The 22,551-nt window shown below is 37.8% G+C and overlaps 2 protein-coding genes across 7 annotated transcripts in view; one reads left to right on the top strand and one right to left on the bottom strand.

The window, feature by feature from the left end:
* Positions 1-1,154: 1,154 nt before the first annotated feature.
* On the top strand, positions 1,155-22,026 carry tmem101 (transmembrane protein 101). 4 transcript variants are annotated; one of them, XM_048560254.2, is made up of 5 exons: positions 1,161-1,702; positions 3,754-3,934; positions 8,428-8,574; positions 9,044-9,104; positions 21,637-22,026. In XM_048560254.2, the coding sequence occupies exons 1-5, from the start codon at positions 1,572-1,574 to the stop codon at positions 21,645-21,647; spliced, it is 531 nt and encodes a 176-aa protein (XP_048416211.1). In that variant the 5' UTR covers positions 1,161-1,571; the 3' UTR covers positions 21,648-22,026. The 4 variants fall into 4 exon arrangements, with proteins under 4 accessions (XP_048416209.1, XP_048416207.1, XP_048416211.1 ...); XM_048560251.2 differs by lacking the exon at positions 21,637-22,026 and adding an exon at positions 2,249-2,367 and having other exon boundaries at positions 1,589-1,702; positions 9,044-9,788; XM_048560252.2 differs by lacking the exon at positions 21,637-22,026 and having other exon boundaries at positions 1,155-1,564; positions 9,044-9,788.
* The window catches only part of nags (N-acetylglutamate synthase), a 50,729-nt gene continuing 48,852 nt past the window's right edge, over positions 20,675-22,551 (bottom strand). For 2 of the 3 annotated variants that reach the window (XM_048560244.2, XM_048560246.2), the window contains one exon: positions 20,675-22,509. In XM_048560244.2, the coding sequence (XP_048416201.1) occupies positions 22,326-22,509 (184 nt within the window). In that variant the 3' untranslated portion in view covers positions 20,675-22,325. The remainder of the gene's footprint in view (positions 22,510-22,551) is intronic. The other variant, XR_007250382.2, reaches the window with a different exon arrangement.

Here is a 22,551-nt window from a genome sequence, read left to right as displayed (position 1 = left end):
GTCTTTTATGAAAATGCATATACCCAATTTTCCTTCTCTCATTTCAGATTTGTTACAAATTTTGAAGCCAATAGCAAGATACCCAAGGTGTTACTCACTGGTAATCTGCTTTTTGGTGGAAAGTTCTGATGACTAAATATTTATCTAGCCTGCCAACAACCCCCCCCCCCCCCCCTCCTTTTACATAAGGTACTCCTTGTCTATCACATGTAAGATACATTGCAGAAACTGAGCAACCCTCCTTCAACAACACTATCTAATCCCACACCATTACCACCTAAATCATAAGATCAGCAGATGCATGGAAATGCCATCCCCTGCAAGTTCCCCTGCAAGCTGCACGTTTCTGACTTGAAACCGTATTACTATATCATTCCTTCATTGTTGCTACATCAAAAATCTGAAATTCCCTTTCTAACAACACTAGAGCGTAAGCTGGTGGACTGCAGAAATTCAAGAAGGGAGCTCATCATCTTCTCATAGACAACACATCCTGACCTTGCTTGTGAGCTTACATTCCACACAAGAATGGGGGAAAAAATGGAATTGTGCTAAATAGGACCTGACGTTAATTAAGGGCTTGATTACTATTATATTTGTATGATTTCTCTATTATTTTCAACCATGTCTTCAGGTTATCTCATCCAGTAAAAGGAAAATAAATAAGTTTTGTATATTCTTAAGGTGAGTTTGGACGTGTTTCGTTTTGAAGGTAAACCCAGGAAAAAGGGAGATTTTGTTTTGTAGAACTTGACCAAAAGTGAGCTAAGTGACAATTTGGGGGACTTTCATTGAGGGGTTCACACCATGATATTGAGTGAATTTTCTCATGTGATCTTGTGTTACACATTCACTTTCTTCTTGTAAGTCTTTAATATATTTTTCAGTTGTAAAGAGCACTATTTCTTTTGGAACCCAACTAGTTATAGGTTGCCAACACGAAGAAGAGCCATCTTCGGTCCGCCTCCCCCCCCTCTCCCTATTTATTCCAGAACCCTCACCCCAGCCCCCTCTATGATGAAGGGTTTAGGCCCGATTAGTCAGCTTTTGTGCTCCTGAGATGCTGCTTGGCGTGCTGTGTTCATCCAACTTCACACTTTATTACCTTATGAGCACTAGCTGCTTTGTGCGCCTGAGCCAATTCTTTATCCATGCCAATATATTACATCTAACACTATGGGCTCTTATTTTATGATTTAACCCTTTTGTGAGTTACCAAGTTGAACATCTTCTGGAAGTCTGATGTTGCCCTGCAAATTATGATTTCAATACTTTAAAAGTTGAAACAGAGTTAAATAAAATTGGAGTTTTGAGATGAGGGGTATTAGTTTGGTAGCCACACAGCAGATTGATCACAACCCAGGGTTTACTTATTTAGAAATGGTAACATAAATGGCTTATATTAAAAAATAACTTGTGTAAGATTTAATCAGTGAGCCTAGAATCATTAAAAGTTTAGAATTCTGCCTCAGGAACCCGGAACTGTGCTTTTTGGGAGGCCGTGGGAACCTGACGCCTGGAGCTGGGTTTCCAGCCGGAATTGTATTGTGGACGGGCCGGATCGGTAAGTCATGGCGCTGGAAGTTCGCAGGCGGCTTTTTAAAATCCTCATGCGCTTCGGCGCCATCATCCTGACCCGTTTCCCGTTCTGGAACTGCTTCAGTATGTTGATGCTGTTCGCCGAGCGAGCCGACCAGCGCAGGTGAGTGTGAGGTTGTTGGGGTAGGAGAAGAACTCGGGGCCTGGGCTGAGGACAAAGCCGCTGGATCCTGGGGTGGTTGTAACTTGAACAGCGGCTTCTCCGTCAGCCAGCCCCGATTCTTGCTATTTTTTTTAAAGCCTTTCTTCATCAGGAGCAAACACTTTGAAAACAAGAAACGCCGTAGAAGAGTTGTACCTGTGGTTCAAGTCCCACCGAAGTCTGACCCTCCTGGTGCGGGGCTGAGGGAGTGCTGCACTGTCGCAGGTGCCGCCTTTCTGAGGGCCGCATCTGCCCGCCGGGCTGGAAAGCATTTCGTGGCGCTATTTTGAACGAACAGTTACCTCTCCACCAACATCCCCAAAACAGATTATTTAGTCATTGTCACTTTGCCGGATTTGTTTTAAAGTTTGTGTGCATTATCTGCCTTGTTTCCTGCTTTACAACAGTGACAATACCTGCCGAGTACTCTAGTGCCTCTAAAACGCTTCGAGACATCCAGTGGTGCAGCAAGGTACCATATACGTGGACTTTTTTTTTACTTTGCAGAAACAAACATCACTTGGGGCAAAAGCAAAACGTTATACATTCTGAAAGTGTTCTGCAGCACGCGTGGGACTGAAGTAATGTCGAAGCACAATGGCTGTTTGCCAGAACATTCTTGGGAAGTATGGCATTCTCTATTTCAAACAGAGCCACAGAGCAGGAAATTTCGCCGAAAGTTGATGGACAAACTAAATGGTGGTTGTTAATCTGAAAGATTTTTCAAAAAGTTACCATCAGTTTGCATCAAAATATTTTGTTGTCATGGCAACTGGAAGCTCTTAAGATCTGTCCTAATAGTGTTGATTAGTGCTAAATTGTTTTGGATAACACATTTGTGAAATGCTTTGCAACGTTTTGTTACGTCAAGTAGCTTGATTAAATGCAGGTTCTTGTTGAAGAAAATTATTATTCATTTGGAAGTATCTGTACGTCAAATAAACTGACCAGAAAGTTGTTGCTAGTTTGTGCTGACTTGAGTGGAGAGATAGCCAGGGTGGAAATGGTTCCTACTCTTGTTTGTCTTTTAGGCTTTGCCAGAACCTTTCTTTATGTTAATGCTTTCTGACAATAAATGCTACTTATTCTGTACTAACACCCTGTCATACTTTAATAAAATAGTCTTGTGTGAAGAATCATTACTTGTGTGATTGAGCCTTTGAGTATTTATGGAATTGTAGCTTATCATGGGTCAGGACAATCATGAAAGAAGATCACTTTAAAGTAAAGCTGAAAAATTGTTTTTTTTTGGTACTTGCGATACAAAAAAATTGAAATTTATTCAAAACTATCACGTTTCTTAATGGGTAATGAGATGAGTTTAGCAAATTGAAAGGTACTAATATGATATTGTTCTTAGCATTTTACAGTGTGAAGTTCCTCACCCATACTCTCCTTTCCACCTATCTTCTCCTCTGTCCATCTTCAGTCTGCCGTGCCCCCCCACCCCCTATTTATTTCAGAATCCTCTCCCCATCCCCCTTTTCTGATGAAGGGTCCAGGCCTGAAACGTCAGCTTTTGTACTCCTCTGATGCTGCTTGGCCTGCTGTGTTCATCCAGCTCCACACTTTGTTATCTTGGATTCTCCAGCATCTGCAGTTCCCCTTATCCCAAATCGCTGATAGGTGGCTCCCAGGAGCAAAGAAATTTTCGTATAATTTATTTAATATGAAGATGCTGGCTGTCAGGTTCTGGCAGTAAAATTATCTTGCCTCATTCCTGGTAATCATCTGAGGTTTGATTGCATTGCACTTTCAAGGTTAATGTAGGAGTTTTATTACTTCTTTGCTGCCTAAGCACCCGGAGAGTTGCAGTTTTTAACAAGAATACTTTGTAGTCTTGCCTGAATAAATTTCAAAATGTTACAATTCAAGCTATAAATGCGTTTTTTTCCAAGGGTGTTCAAGTAATTTTTTTTTACTGCTATGGATTTAAACAATTACGTTATAATCGCCTGATTTGTATTTACTGGTTTTCCACTGAAAGTGATAACCTTGTGCCTTCTCTTTAGAAAGCCAGATATTCCAGTGCCATACCTCTATTTTGATATGGGTGCTGCAGTGATTTGTGCCAGTTTTATGTCTTTTGGAGTGAAAAGGAGGTGGTTTGCGTTGGGGGCTGCCTTGCAATTGGCTGTTAGCACATATGCATCATACATTGGAAAACAAGTCCATTATGGAGATTGGCTGAAGGTAAGAGAAACAAAACTGTTGGTGTTCTGTATGGCTAATTGGTCTGAATGTAAATCCCACTGCAAATATATTTTGCCTTTTGCAAATACTTGCCCTGTCTTATTTTCCAAGAAGGTCAGGTTTTGCTCCTTCTGTAGTAGGCATATCTATATATTGAAAAAGAAAAGAAAATTTTCCTTTAACAGCCATAACAAATTCCTTCCCATCCAGGCCCATGTTTGGAAAGTTAAAATCCCCTAATGTTACAACCCTATTATTCTACCAGATATTTGAGACTTCTCTATACATGTGCTGCTCAGTTTCCCATTGACCATTCATGGGCCTATCCCATCAAGGTGATCATTCCCTCCTTATTTCTCAGTTCCACTCAGATTTTCCCACTGGTCAATCCCCCGGGAATATCCTCTAAGCACAAGAGTGACGTTTTCCCTCATCAAAAACAACCAATCCCCATCTTCTTTTGCCTCCCTTTCTGTCCTTCCTATGGCATCTGTACCGGGGAACATTCAGGTGCCAGTCCTGTCCTTCCCTCAGCCATGTTTCTGTAATAGCTGTGATATCCTAGTCCCACGTTTTCACCCATGCCCTGAGTTCATCACCTTACCTGTCAGGCCTCTTGAGTTGAAATAAGTCTAGTTTAATTCTTCAGTTTTACTTCATTCACTGTTGTATTCTCATGTGTCTTGTCAATTTAACTTATGTACAACCTGCAATCTTCTCCTCCTTTCTCTACTGTTTAGAATCCTCCCCACCATCATTCTAGTGTAAAGCCTCCCGAATAACACTTGCAAATCTCCCCTCCACTTCACGTGCAGCCTGTAACTGTTGAAGTCACCGTTGCCCAAGAAGACGTCCGGATGATCGAAAAACCTCTGCTCCCTGCATCATCTCCTTAGCCGCTCATTAATCCACCCTCCCCTCCTCTAACTAGTACTCGGCACTGGAAGTAATCTAGCGATAACTCTTCTTGAGTCACAGCTTTTAAATCTCCTGCCTAACTTCCTATACTCGCTGTGCAAAATTTAATCCACTTCTCTACCTATATCATTTGTTACCAATGTGTACAACGACCTCTGGCTGCTCACAGTCCCCTTTGAGAATTTGCTGTAACTGCTCCAAAACATCCTTGACCCTGACCTCGGGGTGACAACACACCATTGTGAAGCCTTGCTCATGGTTGCAAGAATCACCTGAGTGGAGAGACCCCTATTACGATTGTGCATTTCAATCTTCCTACCTTTCCTGACAGTCACCCATCTACCATACCTGTGGTGTGACCACTTCTCTCAAGCTGCTATCCATCATACTCTGTGCCTCCAATATGCTCCTCAGTGACTCTAATTGCATCTCCAGCTGATCCGAATGGCCTGATTTGACTGGCATCTGAACCCACTTCCTGCACGCATTGTCTCTAAAGATGATAAACTGTTCCCTGATCTCTCTCATATGGCAGTCGGTGGAGTGGTATGCACCTCCTATCACCTTTGCCCCTTTAACACTTGTGAATGTGGACTTGCCTAAAACACCCATACTCCCAACCCTGCATTTGCGCACTTTTGCTACTCACTCGGTGCTAGAACAACCTAATGCCTATCTTTTATGTTACAAGGCCTGCAAGAAACAGATCTAAGTACAACCTTTTAAAAGTCTCCCCTTCCTTAACCTGTGGTTTTAGCTTTCAAATCCAGTACTTAACTCCTAGAATTTGAAAACTTGCTGATTGGGATCGTGACAGGAAGGGCCACTGCCCGAGATCCACTGTCAGTCAATTCTCAGCACTCGCACAGCAGTCTCTGGCTGCGAATGCTGGTGTGCCGGTTCCTCAGCCTCCTGGATTCGGCCTTTCAAGAGAGGATGATTCTGGAAACCTGCCTCCTCAATGTGATATCACCCCTTCCACTGCTAAAGACATTCCCTCTCTGGAATCCTGTTGAGGCCTCCCAGGGCAGCTCCCTTCTAATAATACAACATTATTTTCCCACTGCTGGATCTGCCTGCTTATAGTACAGGACATATGTAGTGATGGGTATTGGGAAATCTTGAGCACCATCATGCTTAAGCAACCATACATTAGATGCTGTCAGTCTTTGACAGTTTGGCAGAAGCCCCAGGTATTAGTAAAGAGGGCTTTGCAGAGTCAACAGGACTGTGTAAGCCATCAATGTTTTTGCTGCAAGTCGATTATAGTCCATCCACGTGGGTTCATTCCTTTCATACGATTTAGGATCAGAACTAGTCTGTTTGGCTTTTTGACCCTATTTCTGACATTCAGTGCAATCACCGTTGATTAACTAGTGTTTCAAATTTTACATTCCAAATACCCCGATAATTAACTCCTGATTCTCTTGTCCAGTAAGAATCAAGTTACCTTCTTAAAAATACTCAATGAGACTGCCTTCTGAGGCAGAGAGATCTAGAGTCTCAAAATACTCGGAGAAGAGAACTTCTCCTCATTGTCGTCCTAAAAGGACAGCCCTTAATGTTAAAGTGAGGTCCTCTAGTTCTGCATTCTCCTATAAGAGGAAACATAAGTTTCATGCCCACCTTGTCAAGACCATTAAGGATATTCAGTCAAATAGTCCATCCTTCTTCTTAGCTACAGTGAAAACAAGCCCAGCCTATACATTGTTTCCCATAAGAGAATGTGCTTACATTAGACTTTGTGGCATTTCTTTACATCTAAAATGGCCGTTTTGGAGGGCTGGTCAGAATTGACCACATTTTTATGGGTCTGGAGTCACATAGAGGCTTGACCAGGTAAGGACAGCAGATTTCCTTCCCTGAACAGTGTTAATGAACCAGATGGGTTTTTAATGGCAGTTAACACTCTAAGCTGTACTGCAACAGTTTGACATGAAGTGCAGCTAATTCTGGAGCATAATTCTTTAGCATTGTTGCTGGAATGTTGATGGGCATAGCTTTTTCAGTATCCAGTATCATCAGCCATTTCTTTATATCACATGGAGTAAATTGAATTGTTTTGAAGACTGGACATCTGTGATGCTGAGGACCATGGGAGAGGCTGAGATGGATTAGCCTGTTTTTCATTTGTTATTTCAGCAGTTTAGTGTTCAAATAATCCTCTGTTGTAGCTTTAGCACCTCATTTTTATATATGCCTGCTTTTGCACTTTGCTTTCCCTCCTGAACTCTCATTTAAACCAGTGTTGATTTCCCAGGCCTTCCCTGGTTGTCAACACTAGTTACATGGTTGCCTTTTAGAACTAGCTTTTAATTCCTAATTTTTAAAAATTAAATTTGAATTTCACCATCTGCCATGAGGAGTTTTAAAGTCACACCCCCCAGAACATTATTCTGAAGCTCTGGATTTATTAGCCCAGTGACACAACTGTTACTCCCTGCATTGCATTCACTGTTCTGCTACTTAAATAAGCTATGAAATATGGTTCAATGTGTGTTCCTGAGTCTAAATCCACTGTCTTTCCAAGCTAACTAACCAGCAGGTGGAAATTTCAGCTCCCAATGTATGGCATTATCATACAAGTGTCAATTAAGACAGGAAATAAGAGCTTTGAGACAGAGACTCAATTGCCTGGTTCTAATGTATTATGATAAAATGGTTCTTTCAGTGTAAACTGTGTTATTTATCTCCTCTTGGCCTTTTTGACTTGTCTCAATCTGTGCCCAGTTAATCACAGCAGTTGTTTTAAGTCTGTATTTGTCCTGTTTGTTTTTAAATTTAAAAAATCCCAGTCCCTGAAAACTCTTAGGTACAACAGTCAGGTAACAGCAGTTAAAATTTAGTCCACGTTTACTATTGTTATACAATAACCACCCGGATTAGTGAAGGAGAGAAGAGGTTTATGGCATGACTGAAGTGCATTTCAAGATGCAAACAATCAAGAATAAAGTCCACATATATTATATGCATTCCATTCATCTTCTGATGAAACAAGCAAAATCAAGTATTGACTTCAGTGGCCGATAGTGATAACAACCCAACCCCCACACATGTATATGCAAAAGTAGAGGGTTCAGAGGCTGCTTGTCAACAATGAAGTATTTCACGATAATTGTACTTTTTACCAAATAGTATCTGAAGTTTATTTTTCATATAATTGTGCAAAGATAAGACCTTGACTTTACTTGCATCATCTGAAGTTTGTCCAAAAATTGTTGCAGCAACTCCGTTCTGTTTCTGTCATCCAATAAAACAGGCGTATTTCACTCGAAAACAAGATGTTGGTGGAAGGGTAAATTTCACCTGCATTTGTTTGTACAAGTTGCCACATATTTTAAAACTTGTTTTGGCAGAATGTGTTGAATTTCAACTGATTTGCACCATCTGGATAGTGATCAATTCTGATTTGAAGGTATAGTTTTGAACTGGTGCAGCATTTTACTATTTGATGTTTACTTTTCAAATGAAAATAAAGTAAAATGATGGCAGGTAACTTATTTATAGATGCGTTAAGTACTAAAAATATCAATATTTAGCTGAACAGTATAAAATAAACATTTTGAACGTTGCAGGTGAGAATGTATTCCAGAACTATAGCCGTTATTGGAGGATTTTTGATTTTAGCAAGTGGTGCTGGTGAAGTTTATCGGCAGAAGCCACGGACCAGGTCGTTGCAGTCTACTGGACAGGTGTTTCTTGGTATCAACCTTATTTGTGTGGTAAGTAATTGATCACTCTGACTGAAGTTTTAAAAATTAATAATGAAGAAACATGCTTCTCTGTACGTTCTCAAACTACAATGAAATTGCTTTCATCGAACTATCTTCTATGCATTTCAATATTGTATCTTGTGCTGCTGTTTAGGAGCCATTGACCAGCAAAGCTACACAGTGCGAAGTCACATATCTGAACTTGGCACTGCAACTTTGGACTGGGAATCTGAGTCCAAATTTGGAACCAGTGCTAATTGTTAATAACGTTCTTCTACCCCAAGAAGCTTATCAATAATGCACCCTGGCATTTGTGGGGGATACTGGGGCTAAGCTATCAATTTCACTGACTGTGTTTTAAGTTATTCACCTAGAACATATAATGGTTGTAATGGTGCCAAGTTTAAGTTATACCCTTTCCACTATACCTTCTCTTTAAAGGTTGTGGGATTCTAATCATTTGGTATTTAATCTACAGGCCTACTCCCTGCAGCACAGTCAAGAGGACCGTCTGGCCTATCTGAACCACATCATAGGAGGTGAAATTACACTGCAGTTGCTATTTGTACTGTACGCTGTGCTGGCCTTGTCTTTCCTCTCTGGTTATTGTGTACGGACTGCAGCCCAGATACTGTCTGTTCTTATGCCTCTTGTAGTTCTCTTTATCGATAGCAATGTGGGCTATTGGCATCATTCCTGTCGGATCGAGTTTTGGAATCAAATGAAGCTGCTTGGGCAGAACGTGGGTGTTTTTGGTGCTGCTATAATTTTGGCAACAGATTGTTAGCGCATTTTTACATGTGGTGTTCTTTAATGCATTTTTACATGTGGTGTTCTTTAATGCATGGCACAAATGAAATAACTGACTTGTACCGCTATTTATTTGACTTTTTTAAATGTATAGGTTCTTAAATATATTTTCAATATAGATCATATTCTCGGACAGTTCTATAGAAACAAAACTTGTATGAACAATTGCTTGGATGCGAGTGAACCTGAGGGCCGACTTTGTGAAAGTATGCTCCTAGCGCAATACTCACTCTCTCGGACCATGTGCAAAGAAATCAAGAGATGCTTTTGGAAGATCAGCTTTCATGCTGGGCTATATATTTAGAAACGTAGCTCACTTTGTTTATTGTTGTCCTTTTTCACTGAAGTACAATTTGAATAAATTATTAGTTCTGTGTGCTGTATCATGAATGATATAAAAGACCCAGAATTCGTTACAGTGTGATGTCCTATGATTTATGCATCTTGTATATTCATTCATTCTCTGAGCAAAATATTTTGAAAGTTTCCGTTATCACCTATAAATGGACTTCCTTCCAGTTTTAAAATCCCAACCTTTTTCTTCCATTTCTTTATTCATTAGTCTCAGATCTTCATGCCAGCAAGCTGCATCGGCTGATCTAACTGGCAGCTTCAAGAGGCTACTTTGTGTTTAGTCAGTTGTTTTCTTACAGTGCCCGTAGGACATTTTGAGAACATTGTTCTTTTCTGTGACAAGTTTTATTTTCCATTTCAATTCCCCCAGTTGCACAATTTAACAAGGCAGTGCATCCGTCATGTTCTTCAGTGCTGAAGTAGTTTAAGTAGAATTGAAACCGTCTGATCCAGAAGGATTTCTCTTCTAAAAATGCCCAATTTTAGTTTTGTAGCTGCGTGGGCAGATCAATGGTGAAACTGCCAGAAGATCAGTTGATCAGCTTTGCAGTGCAGGTAGATACTCTTGATGAGAGAAATTTAGATTTTTGTTTTAGATGTGGCACCTGACTTTTCTTTTGTTATTGCTAATCTTTTAGTCCATTTGTATGACTTTTTCCCGCTCACCTCAAATTTCGGACAGTCCTCTGATTTTACAGGCAGCTAAGTTTCCAGCTTTATAAAACAGTTACCTGTGAATGAATATCCGGATTACATTTTAAAAATATAAAACTGCACATCCTAATGTAAAAAGTTTCTCTGTAAGATGCATCCATGAAGTCCTTCAGCTCCATATTTTCTTCCCAGTGAAACAGGAACAGGGAGAGGTTTGTTAGGATCTAAAGGTATTTCTCTTGAAGTATGATAAATCATTGGGAACTTTGATTAGTTTCCAGACCAACTGTCAGCTTTTCTATTCAGTTTCCTGTTTGACACGCTAGTTCCCTACCAAGCAAAATCAGTGCTGAGATTGTATAGCCCTTCAAAAACAATGTGACCAAACAGGTTGAAATCAAAATTTGAAACAGTACTGTCTTAGCGAGAAAGGAGAGGATGTTTTGTGTTCAGTTATAATACCGTTAGGTCAATAAATGTTCTTGGTTGCAGTGATGAAAATATGAGTTGCAATGATAATATGGATCTTATGTCTTAGTTTGTTCCTATTAACCTTTGCTGAGTTTTTTTTTTGTTAGTCAAAAATTCTTGTAACTTTTTCTATTGCAGTTACACGTTTTTGAGCATTTGTTTTTTTATTTCTGCTTGCAGGTATGTAGAAATGGAATTCATTTTTTAAACAAATGATGTTTGACAAAAAAATTGCTAAAAGCCTTCTGTCCATTGTTCTATTTTACTTTTTTCTCCTTATAATGTGTTTGGGGTTGAGGAGGAGATCAAGCTATACAAATCCCTGTTTGCTTATTTTTAAAGCTTGCTGCCTGTGCAGGAGTAGTGGGATTGTTGAAAGACAAAAACAAAAGCAAAAGATTTCACAAGAACAAAAGTTCTGTCTGTTGAAGTAATTTTTATTGAGAGTTTGAATGCTGGTGCAGTTTTGGGGCACTTATCACACCTGTCAATGGTAGCATCTGGGTAATTTGCTTACAAAATAGGGGCTGTATTACAGAGAAACTTTTTACATTAGGATGTGCAGTTTTATATTTTTAAAATGTAATCTGGATATTCATTCACAGGTAACTGTTTTATAAAGCTGGAAATGTATGATACTTTAATATTTCAGGATTTAAAATCTTTATGCTTTTTGAAATTGGTGCGATATATGGAACATAATCTGTGGAACGATATATTATTATGACTTTTTTCATGAATAGCATGTTTCTATTAAATAGCATTCTTGCGGGACGTGAATCTGGATGAATTGGATGCAGTTCACTTCATGCTGTTTGTCTTGAGGCTGATCTAAATTGTATAGGACTACACTTCTGTTTGATGTAGTGGGGACCAGTATTGTGCTTCAAATGCAATGATATTGAATATTTAAAGGGTTTAGACTGAGTGATATCTGACCAGAATTCATCTGGGACCCATTAATAATGAATTGCTTACTGGGATATGTTATTCCTCTTTGTAATTTTTTTTCAAATTACATTTCACAATGATTGAGTCCAGCAAGTGGTAGAAGGAGGGGAGAAAAGCTCCATCCATAGCTGTTACATCGGACTACTGCACTCCTTTTCTCTTCTACTACGAAAGTCAATAGATGAAATGAAATCTAAAAGTAATTCCTAATGTGTGTCAGACTGCAAACTGTCCAGAGTAACATGGTGCTAATTTGGTAACTAACCTAGATCTTAATGGCTGAGGTAGAAAATTGCACACCTTACTAAATGGTAGCATTTTGGATTAAGACATAGTGTCAACGCAAGAAACTGAGAGCTTTATTTCATGAGTATCCATTGTGTATTTGACCTGAGTGCCTTATGCTAACATTGAATGCAAAAAGTGGAAAACAGCGTGTTTCCCAGCACTAATTTTTACACTCTTGTGATGAAGAAAGAATACTGAATAATTAAATGGTCCCTGGGTAATTGTTGAAGTGAAACTATCTGAAGTGAACTTGAACTGATCTGTTTAAAGTTCTTTAAATATACACTAACCAATCTTATGCATATTACATAGTTCTTGAGAAGTGGTTGTATTTTCAATTTGGTATTTATGTCGGAAGGCCCACATTGTCATCCAGCTGTCCTGTGGACTAAATAGAATAAATATCTGTTAATGAATTTGTAACTTTAAATTGTGTAAATACAACTTTCTTCCTTTAGATTGAAATGGTGGCACTTTTTGTAGTGATCACATTCATACTTTACAGTGTAATGCAGCATTCTTTCACAAATGGGAACACCAGTATATTTGGGAGCTTTTTAACGTTCACTCATGTGCCACCTGACACGCATGCGTTCCCTTTACGTGAGTAATTTTATCTACAGTTGCTCTTTTTAAACAAAGTGGACTTTGAAATAGAAAATGTTAATGCCTATCACAAATGTCTTTTGTTTTAGGTAATAGGTTCGTGGACCACCCTTCGGTATGAAATTTAATTTTGTTAAATTGCAAGGACGTTATCTGAAATGTGTTCTTCTCATCCAGATTCTCTCCATGAAGATATTTTGCAAATTCTTAATATGTGTTTCTTTGATTAATAATTTTATAATGCTCCAAAAGTGAGTAAACAGAAATAACAGGGCAAAATGCACATACCAAACAGGCTGAAAAGCTTATTTTAAATTGAATGGAATTCAAAGTGTAGAATATACATCGTGCAGAAGGTATTGTTTCTAAGGTTTTCCTGTATGAAATCAGTAACTATTCTAGTACATTCATGTATCCAGTTTTTCAATACAATGACTTTCGTGGTAGTGAATTGAGTAAATATGCTTCAAAGACCAAAACAATTTAAAGCTTTAAAAATAAATTTGAATATGGCAAAATCTTCTGGTTTTGCCTTGTCAAATTTAATAAGGTGCGTTCCACTAATGGCAAATACTTCAGTCTGTACGTGAAGCTTTAGTATGTGCTCAAAGGGGAAACTTGAAGCCAATTTAAAATGTTTTGTTATTTTTGCATATTTTAACTGTCCTGTTGTAGATTTAAATCTTTGTATTTAGCCACATCTGTTCCATTTGTAGGTGTTCCTTGGGAAGATTGGCTTTATTCAATTGTAGTGTGTCAATAGTTATACAGAATTTCCTTCAGATGGATATTTTAGAACTTATTTCTCCCTCCACACTTCTCAGAAAATGTATGAAGTTAAAATGTATTTTTTCTTTTCATTGTGACCACTTTCTTAACATTTTCTACTACTAGGAGGGCAGGGTTGTTCCAGGGTTCTTCTAGCAATTGGGATGGTGGGGGGAGGACCCATGATGATGCAATTTCCAATTTCCACCTGCTTCCCTTCTTAACAGTTAATACTGTAAAGGGGGTTAGTGTGAAGTTGGCATTAAAGCGAATGCAACGCTTATTACTAGCTTGTTGATTTCATTTAAAGATAGATTCACAGCTTTTAATTGAAAAAGTCAGTTCTGTAATTGTGGTGTTCTGCTGACAAGTTTAAGAATCTTTTATGGGTTTGATTTCAAAACTGGGTGGTTCTAACTAAATTATGTTGGTATATAAGGCAGACCCAATCTCTCATAAACTTTGTCTGTAATAGTTGTGAAAACAATGGATATGTCAAAAACAATAACTAGGTACAGTTAAGACTTACTTTTATTTCCCATCCACTGACTATAAATGAGCGCGCTTTCTTTTTTGATAAAACTAATCTTTGATTAACATTTGCCAATTGGAATTTGAGCCAGTAAATGTACAGTCTTCTGTGTACATATGCATACACTGTTTGCACAACCTTGATCAGCACCAATGATGACATCATAGTATTTTGTAATTACAGGGAATGTACTTCTTTGTAATGCATGCCCAATCCCTAATCAATTGCAAAGGGTCTTCACACTTCACTAACAATTTTTGTGACTGTACATTCAGTAAGGGGACATTTTCTTATAAGTAACTTTACATAATATACTATATGTAGAAAAATGTTTAGATTTCCACCACAGGATCTTTTGCTCCTAATGTAAAACCAATCAGTGTTCCCCATTTGTTAACTTATCCTCTGAAAGGAGTACAGGATCACAAAACTTCATCTTATAAATTTTAAAGTTCAGTCTTGGACTGATGTAAAAGTCTTGTGCGTAGATCCAAAATTAAAGAAACTGTAATTGAGGAACTGTACATTCCTCTGGTATGTGATTTATTGGTCAGTGGTGCCAAATGAAACAAAATTAGGATTATCTTAATTTGGTGCTCAAGCACACTGAACCTGATTAATCTAAGAAGCTACTTTGTAATATTATTGAGTTTGTTAATTTTGAGGTGTTAGTCAAATTAATTGGAGAAATGTGGCCAGAACAACAGTAGGAACCTCCTTTAGAATGATCTGGACTAAAAATTATTAAATTACTTGCCAAGGATCAGAGCAATGGGAAATTTTAGACACCTGCTTCTAATGAAACTCCAGAATGTGACCTATTTGTGGGCTTTTGCTTGCATGATTTTAGTACATAGTAGCTACTCCTATAATACCATCTACGGCTTATCTTAAACCTAAAGACCTTGCTTAAGGGAGATCTCTGATCCACGGTGAGATTGAAATTTCTATCCATTGACAAAATTTAGTCCCATGTGACTTCAGAAAACCTCACCACTGAAACTTGCATGTCTGGCAAGTGTAAAATTTATGGACATTTCCTGTTGTATACTTGAAATATTTTACAATCTAATGTCTAACCGGATTTTTTTTTTGTAGCCAGCTCAAAAATTTTTCAAATATGAAGTGCACTATTAGCAATGTACGATGAAAAATGTTTACATTTGAAAAAGCATAATGTACTCATTTTCTGTAAATAAATTGATACTTTTATTAAAGCTCAGAACACTTTTTTGAATTCAGTACCAGTGTGTGTGCTCCGAACTTTTTTGAGTTCATATTAAAATTTCCAAATATTTAGTCTTGAACCTTAGCAAATGTTCTCCATATGTTAGATGAAAAATTTAAACCAAAACAAAACTTAAAGGACATAAATCTAGTAGAGTTTTAAAACTAGTTTTTCATTTCTCAATTTTTCAGAAATGTTTTCACTAAATTTATACTGCTTTCTCATGGAAAATGATTTTACTTTAAATTTGTGACTGTTCCTGCTAAGGCTACAATATGCGTCAGTTGGTCAGCTCCAAGGAAACTCCGATATTCTTTGTGGATTTAGCAAATTATATAAGGAAAGTGGTACTATTTAATTATTCATTGTCCAAATGAGTGCATGTCTATTAGCAAACCTTTTGCGTTTCTTCCAATTTACAATGTATCCATTTAGATGTTTTCTTTCCTAGTTAACCTTTTGATAAGATTTTCCTACTGTAAACATATTACAAAAGTGTTTTTTTTCACTTATGTAACATTTAAACCTGTTCAATAATTCTCCACCTGATACTTGCCTTACTCTGACAACTCCCCAATTTTCATTTCACATGAAGTTTCACGGTTAACCTCAGTTTTGCCTTGAACTGTCTGATTTTTGAGGTTGCAACAGCACCCCTTTTGATTTGATTTTTTTATTGTCGTGTGTCTGAAGTATAGTGAAAAGCTTGACCTGTGAACGTCTCGAACGAGTAACTTGTGAAAACTTAATTTGGACATAAAAGGAAGTGGCAGCTGTTTGAACAGTGCTTTCTACTAATGGATGGGAACGTGGTTGTTCAGCAAGATGGAATATAATAAAATTCATATTTTGATTCATTTTTTTGGCTGAGCAGGTTCAGAGATGCATGAACGAGAAGATGAAGCAGTAATTTGTCTGGGTAATGCTTCAAATATCTTAAATGTGATTTTTAAATCTTGCATATGGCTCATAATTTTGATTTTGGGAAAAAGGAATAATGACTAAAGCAGACAACATGCAGGTTTAGCCTGATAAGTGGCAAGTACCAATTGTCTAGAACTTGTGCGATACAATGTCCAGCTCCAACAAGACACAATTTACCCATCATCCTTTGACACTGAACGACAGTATGGTCACTGAATCTCCATTATCGACATCCTTGGGGTTTACTTACTGATGAGAAACTCAACTGGACTAGCTGTGTAAATACTGTGGCTACAAGAGCACATCACAGTCTGGGAATCCTGACTGCGCTCGAACTATAAAGCATAAGTCAGGAACATGATTGAAACACTCCCACTTGCCTGGATGAGTGCAGTTCCAACAACACTCTATCAGCCACAACAAAGCAGCCTGTTTCACTGGCACAAAAGCCAAATATCGATTATTTATATTTTTTAAAAGCTACCACCTATTGTGGATTAAAGCTCAACTTAATGGGTGTGTATGCATGGGTTCATAAATGTGTAAGAATATTCAAAATTACTCAACAAATGGAATAAGTTACCCACAATAAGTTTTTTTTTGTATCTTTTTATTGGTAAAGTACGTTATTTCAAAAGCAGAGCAAGTGTTAAAGTTAGCCAAATTAATTTACGATCTGATTATACCAGACACATTTTAAGTAAACTGTTCAAAGCAAGATATGTACACTTAATACTCGGGACGATACCAGATATTCACTATACATTGAGGTACTTTGTCAATGAATTCTGATTAGGAAAGGAACATTCAGTATTTTTAATATGGGCAAGAAAACCGGCATCTTTAGATATAATGAATAGCATTACAATATCAAACCTATATTATAGATTTGTAGAAGTAGCAAACTGTAATGGTTAGATACTTAGATCTGATTTTGTAGCTATTACTATGTTGCTGGTGTTCATAAATGAGGTCCTACAGGCTGTTCATCTATTGCATCTAAGACAATCAAACATTGGTTCCAGTACTTGCATTGCCAACAAACGCTACTGGACAGCGGGAACCCTCGGCAGCAGGAACCCAGGGTTACTTCTTCATTGTCTAACTCAGTGACCAGTTACAGCTCTACATGGGTAAGACCAACCAACTTGGCACAGTACAGGATGGGGACCATGTGGCTAAATTCATTAAACCATTAGGTAATTTTTACATGACTCATAAACTATGAGCACAATCTTTTTAAAGTTTTGGGAAAAACTGGCTCCTTGAAGATCCATGCATGAATTAGAAATGATTTTGTCCAATTTAACTATAAATTTTAATGTTGACTTTTATATACCTGAGAGCCAAAAAGAATGTCAAAATTTTTAAATTTTACATTGATATTCTTACAAATTTTCCTGACAAGGGAACATCAATATAATATGAACATCTTCATATTGAGAGGCGCATATTGATTGTTTGGTGGCACCATGCCATTGGAGAAAGCAAAGAAAATTGGATGATGACTGACAGTTAACTGCCAGATTTTGTTTAAACTTAAACCAGGTAGCTTTACTCTGAGTTGTCAAGGGATTGCCCAGAGGAATGAATCAGAATGGCTGTCATCTGCTTTGTTCGGTTGAAATGGCATAATGTTTGTACATGTCATTTTTATTTAAAACATCTTGCCCAATCACAGTTCCTAACAGTAAAGGTGATAATATCTTCAGAGTTTCGCAAACATGGGCTGAATAGGCAAGGCCAGTACTTTGCCTGTTGTGAGCAACCAAAGTGACATTTTATTCGATCAGTTTTTCAGACATATGGCCTGCAAACCTAGCATCCCACCAGCTGTGAAATTCGCATGCCACTTTACTCATTCGTATGATAGGTAGAACATCATCTGGACCTGAAAGCAGTATCTGTTATTGGTGGTCACCACCCCCATGTTTCTGTTGCGCACACAACTGGCATGACATATTATCAGGCAAATGGCTTTGAGCCCTATTTCACCTTTTGTGAGTGTGTGGTGAGCAACTGGCTTGGGCCTTAAGGCTGCTGAGAAGGTCAATCTTGCACTGTATGGAATGGTAGGAGACCTGGAGCATACATTTCCCAGTAAAGCTAGCTGAGAAAATGGCTACCTTGATCATACTTCTTCATTGTATACTGAATATTGTATGAGCTCACAGATGGGACTAGGCTGCCACTTTGGACTTGATTAACCTGAAGGGTAAGGTATCTTGCAAATTTAAGTACAGGCGAAACTAGCTGTTGAACACTGCTGCTATGAAGTAGCAGTCATATTTGCAAAACTCCTAAACTGCATCCAACATCAGATGTGATTCTGTGATTTGTCAGCATTTGCTAAACAATACCAAATGAGCTATGAATTATATTGTCAGCCAATTTAAGATTCAGTCTGGCTCACACTACAACACACTTGAATGCACTGGAAGCTGTATACATTAATGCGCAGGAGCCTATTCCTTGCAGACAGAAAGACAAGTACACATACTACACCTGTTTAGACCGAACAAAATAGGCAACAGCCATCCGGTTAATTCTTTAGGGTGCTCAGAGTCAACCTGTCTATTTATAAAACTTGCAAGCTGTTACTCATTATGTAACTGAGGAATTCTCCTTGGCAATATCTATACCAATTCACTCGCCAACCATCAGCACACTTTTCTAATACAGTACAAAAATGTTGTTCCCCTTGAATTGTCATGAAGAGTGCATGACAAAAAGCTTCAACAAAATATGTCCTTTTTCTCAGCAATACCATGGTTCTGTGCTACATGCTGATTATGTGTGTTGACTTTTGTTACATGGTATATATATTTTAAAGGATAAATTAGACTGAAAGACATTTATCTCATCTGGCCTTCTCATTACACAATATTTAAATATTGCCTCACAAAATAAATTTGTTGCTGAGCTAAATAAACAAAACAGACATTTGAGATAAAACATATTCAGTTTTTGATCAGAATAGCACATGCTTATTTCACAAGATATACATTTTAGGGGTGATCTGAAATAATGTGTACAAGCTGCATTGCTCTGATAGATTAGGCATATAATGTTTCTATTTTCCGTTTTAGCGTAAGATTCTAATGCCTGTCAATATTTAAGTGAAGTTATCTTTCACCTCTGTAAATGTTTTTTAAGACTGGTTCATTTTACAACTTGTGACCTTTTTTGTGTTGACTTTAGTATCTGGTGATCCAGGATAGCATTGACTGTGTTCTAGATTTCGAGAGGTGCATTTATCAGTAAACGTACTGGTGAAAAATCTCAAATAATTGCAGCTACTAGAATTGACTTAGAATAACATTATTGTTAAATCTTGACTCTTCCAAAATAATGGTGATTTTTCCAAGTGCAAAAAATGAGACTACAGAAACTGTCCAGCAGCTTCAGTGCATCCAGTTCCTTCACCATCGAATAACGTCATCCATAAAAAGTGACTTACAAGAATACGGTCCTTTTAATTATAAAGCAGCTGGGAAAATGGAATACAGACTCTAAGCGTGCTGCAGTTTCAAACTGTTTTTATAAATAAATATTAGTGAGAAGCACCTCAGAGAAAAAACTGGGCTTTTAGACCAAAGATCCTAATGGCATCTGATGTCATGAAGCAATCTATCATCTTACAAAAAAAAATCAACCAGGTAAGAATACACTGGTTAGCACAATGTCAGACTCCTTGGAGTATAAGTGGACTGAGCCACCATAAAATTAATTGTGCATTCAACTGAGGACACCGGCCTTAGTAGACCTGAAATTCATTAGAAAACAAAGCCTTGCAAAATTACCCTTTTCATGAGTGTAGTGGGAAATAAACAGATGCTCCTACCACTATACCAATACTACTTAATATTCAAATGTTTTTGAGTAAATGGATTAGTATGATGTTATTTGCCTACTCTAAGCATTAAGATTTCCATTGAGGTAGTGTTTATGATGAATAAAATGTCTTCTGAAAATGGAAAAAATTGAAGCAAAATCATATTTGTGCTTTTTTTGGGCATCATCCTTTTCCATGACTAATACACCTGGATAAAGAGTGGAATTTGAAATCTCCCAGCAGCATAGAACTGAAAAGTAGTTTGTTAATTCTTTGCTGTAATTTGTGATAGCACTTCAGTGACATTCAGATTGAGAGCCTTGGCATTTTTGTTCCTTTGACCAAATCAAATTGTTCCATAGGATTTAATTTGAAAGCTTTCAGTGCTGAGAAGGAATTCAATACACAAAATATAAATGGAGGAAAGAAAAAAATATACACCAGACCTAAGATAGAGTTGCATTAATTCCAGGCCTACTTTTGTCTTTCCAATATTGAGAAACATCAGCTATGCTGAAATGGTGGAGCAGACTCGATTGGAGCAGAATTAATCCATTCAGCCTATCATGCATTGTCTACAAATTGGGACAGGCAATGACATGTCTGTTTGAAAGATGGATGTGTTCCTTATTATCTTGAAATGAATTTATATATGATATATAGTATATACATACTCGCACCACTGCAGGTCCATGATAGGACATGGAACCATTGCGGAAAGAAAATAGACACAGTTAATGAAAATCTCCTACCTGAACCCATTATACCTGAACCCAAACTGCTCACAGATATCCTTGTATCTTGAATAGCAGGCTCAATTCTCACATGTAAATGACATGTTAATAGTTTTCTTCACATTCCTTTCCAGACACACAAACCTCTAATGCTAAACAGCATTATGGTGTTGGCTAAATTTGCATAATGCCTGAAAATGAACATGGGGGACCACCAAGCACAATTCCCCCTTGGACTGGTAGGTGTATTGTAGGTAGCACACAAACCAGGTACTGACTGCTAATTTAAATAGGAAGGAAAGCTCTTATCATCCAATGATTGTTTTTTGAGCCACTTTGACACATTTGTAGGCTGACTGCTGCAGAATGAAGGTGTTATGGTTACTGCCGAACATAACACAGTCAATGACCATGTGCTGTATGGGGATGGAGGGAAAGGAATCCCATTTTGTCCAGTATGACACTGATGCATGACACATTGAAAGTGATATATGTATTTGTGTAGCTCTGGATCATTTGTCCAAGGCTCTGGATTACAAGTCAGGTAATTAACTAACCACTATGCTACCATTCCAGGGATGTATGTGTTGCTACCAATGTGATTTGCATTTGTCATTTCTATCATTGAAGAAAGCCACACTTGAAACTGCATTAAAATGATAGAAACAGAAGTTACTGGAAACACTCAGCAGGTCTGGCAGCATCTGTGGAAAAAAAAGATCAGATCACCAGACCTGAAAAGTTAACTCTGATTTTTCTCTTCACAGATGCTGCCAGACCTGCTGAGCTTTTCCAGCAACTTCTGTTTTTGTTCCTAATTTACAGCATCCACAGTTCTTTTGGTTCTTTTTTATTATACAGGTAGGATATTCCCTCAAGGTTGTTAAGCTACCTTTTTTCTCCTTTTTTCTCTTAGGTCATGTATAAGGAATATAGAATCGCAGGAACACTGGCTTCAAGGAGCTTTATGGAATTCAGTTTAAAGTTACCTCCCTCTAGAAGGTTTCTACAATGTATATCTAGCCTTTTTAAACCTTATTCAAGGCAATTGTTCTCATCAGACTAGCTCCATTTTCCTCAGTTCAGGTATGATTTAGCAACCTGTTTTGACCAAAAGACTGCACTTTGTGTCTAATCTTCCTCTGAATCAGTAGAAGTCATACTTATCCCTTAATGGTCTATGGTTCTCCTCCTGGACATTTGTGAAAGAGGACTGATAGCACAGCTTTTTTGATGCGCCTGTGAGCAAGCTGCCTGTGTGCGCATCTCCTCAGTTTTAATAAAAACAAACTTAACAATCATCGCTATCATTTACTACTAATATTTTGTCGATGACAGAAATATACTTGATTTTAAAATTTATAACTGTTTTTGAAGCTCTCCATTTTGATTTTACTAGCCTTATGCTAATAAAAATAGAATGCTTCACTCTTTCAGTATAATAGAATTTAGAGGCAACTAATCCCACTCAACAGCTTAAAAAGGATGAGACGTTCAGACAAACTTAGTATGCCCAAAGGAGGAAACGAAAGCAACTCTAAACTTACAGCAGCAATTTTTCAGATTCAGATGACAAAGAAAAACTAGGACAGAAAGTGACAAAATTTAATTTGAATTTTCTGTCGCAGATGATGGTTGTTGATTTATAGGCTGATTGGGTTGTATAAATGAATCAAGTAAACTTTCTGCATGGTCCACTAGTTCGTAAGAGTCACGCATGTTAGACAGGCCATACCAAAAGACTATCCACTGTCCAGTTGTAAAGCTTCCATCGCACTGTTTGAAATACCTGCACAAGAGAAAATCAAGTACATTGGTTGTGAACTGCATT

The sequence above is a fragment of the Stegostoma tigrinum genome, chromosome 31, assembly GCF_030684315.1.
Source record: "Stegostoma tigrinum isolate sSteTig4 chromosome 31, sSteTig4.hap1, whole genome shotgun sequence".
NCBI lineage: Eukaryota > Metazoa > Chordata > Chondrichthyes > Orectolobiformes > Stegostomatidae > Stegostoma > Stegostoma tigrinum.
Note: the sequence above shows the minus strand (reverse complement) of the source record. Positions and strands in the feature narration are given on the sequence as shown.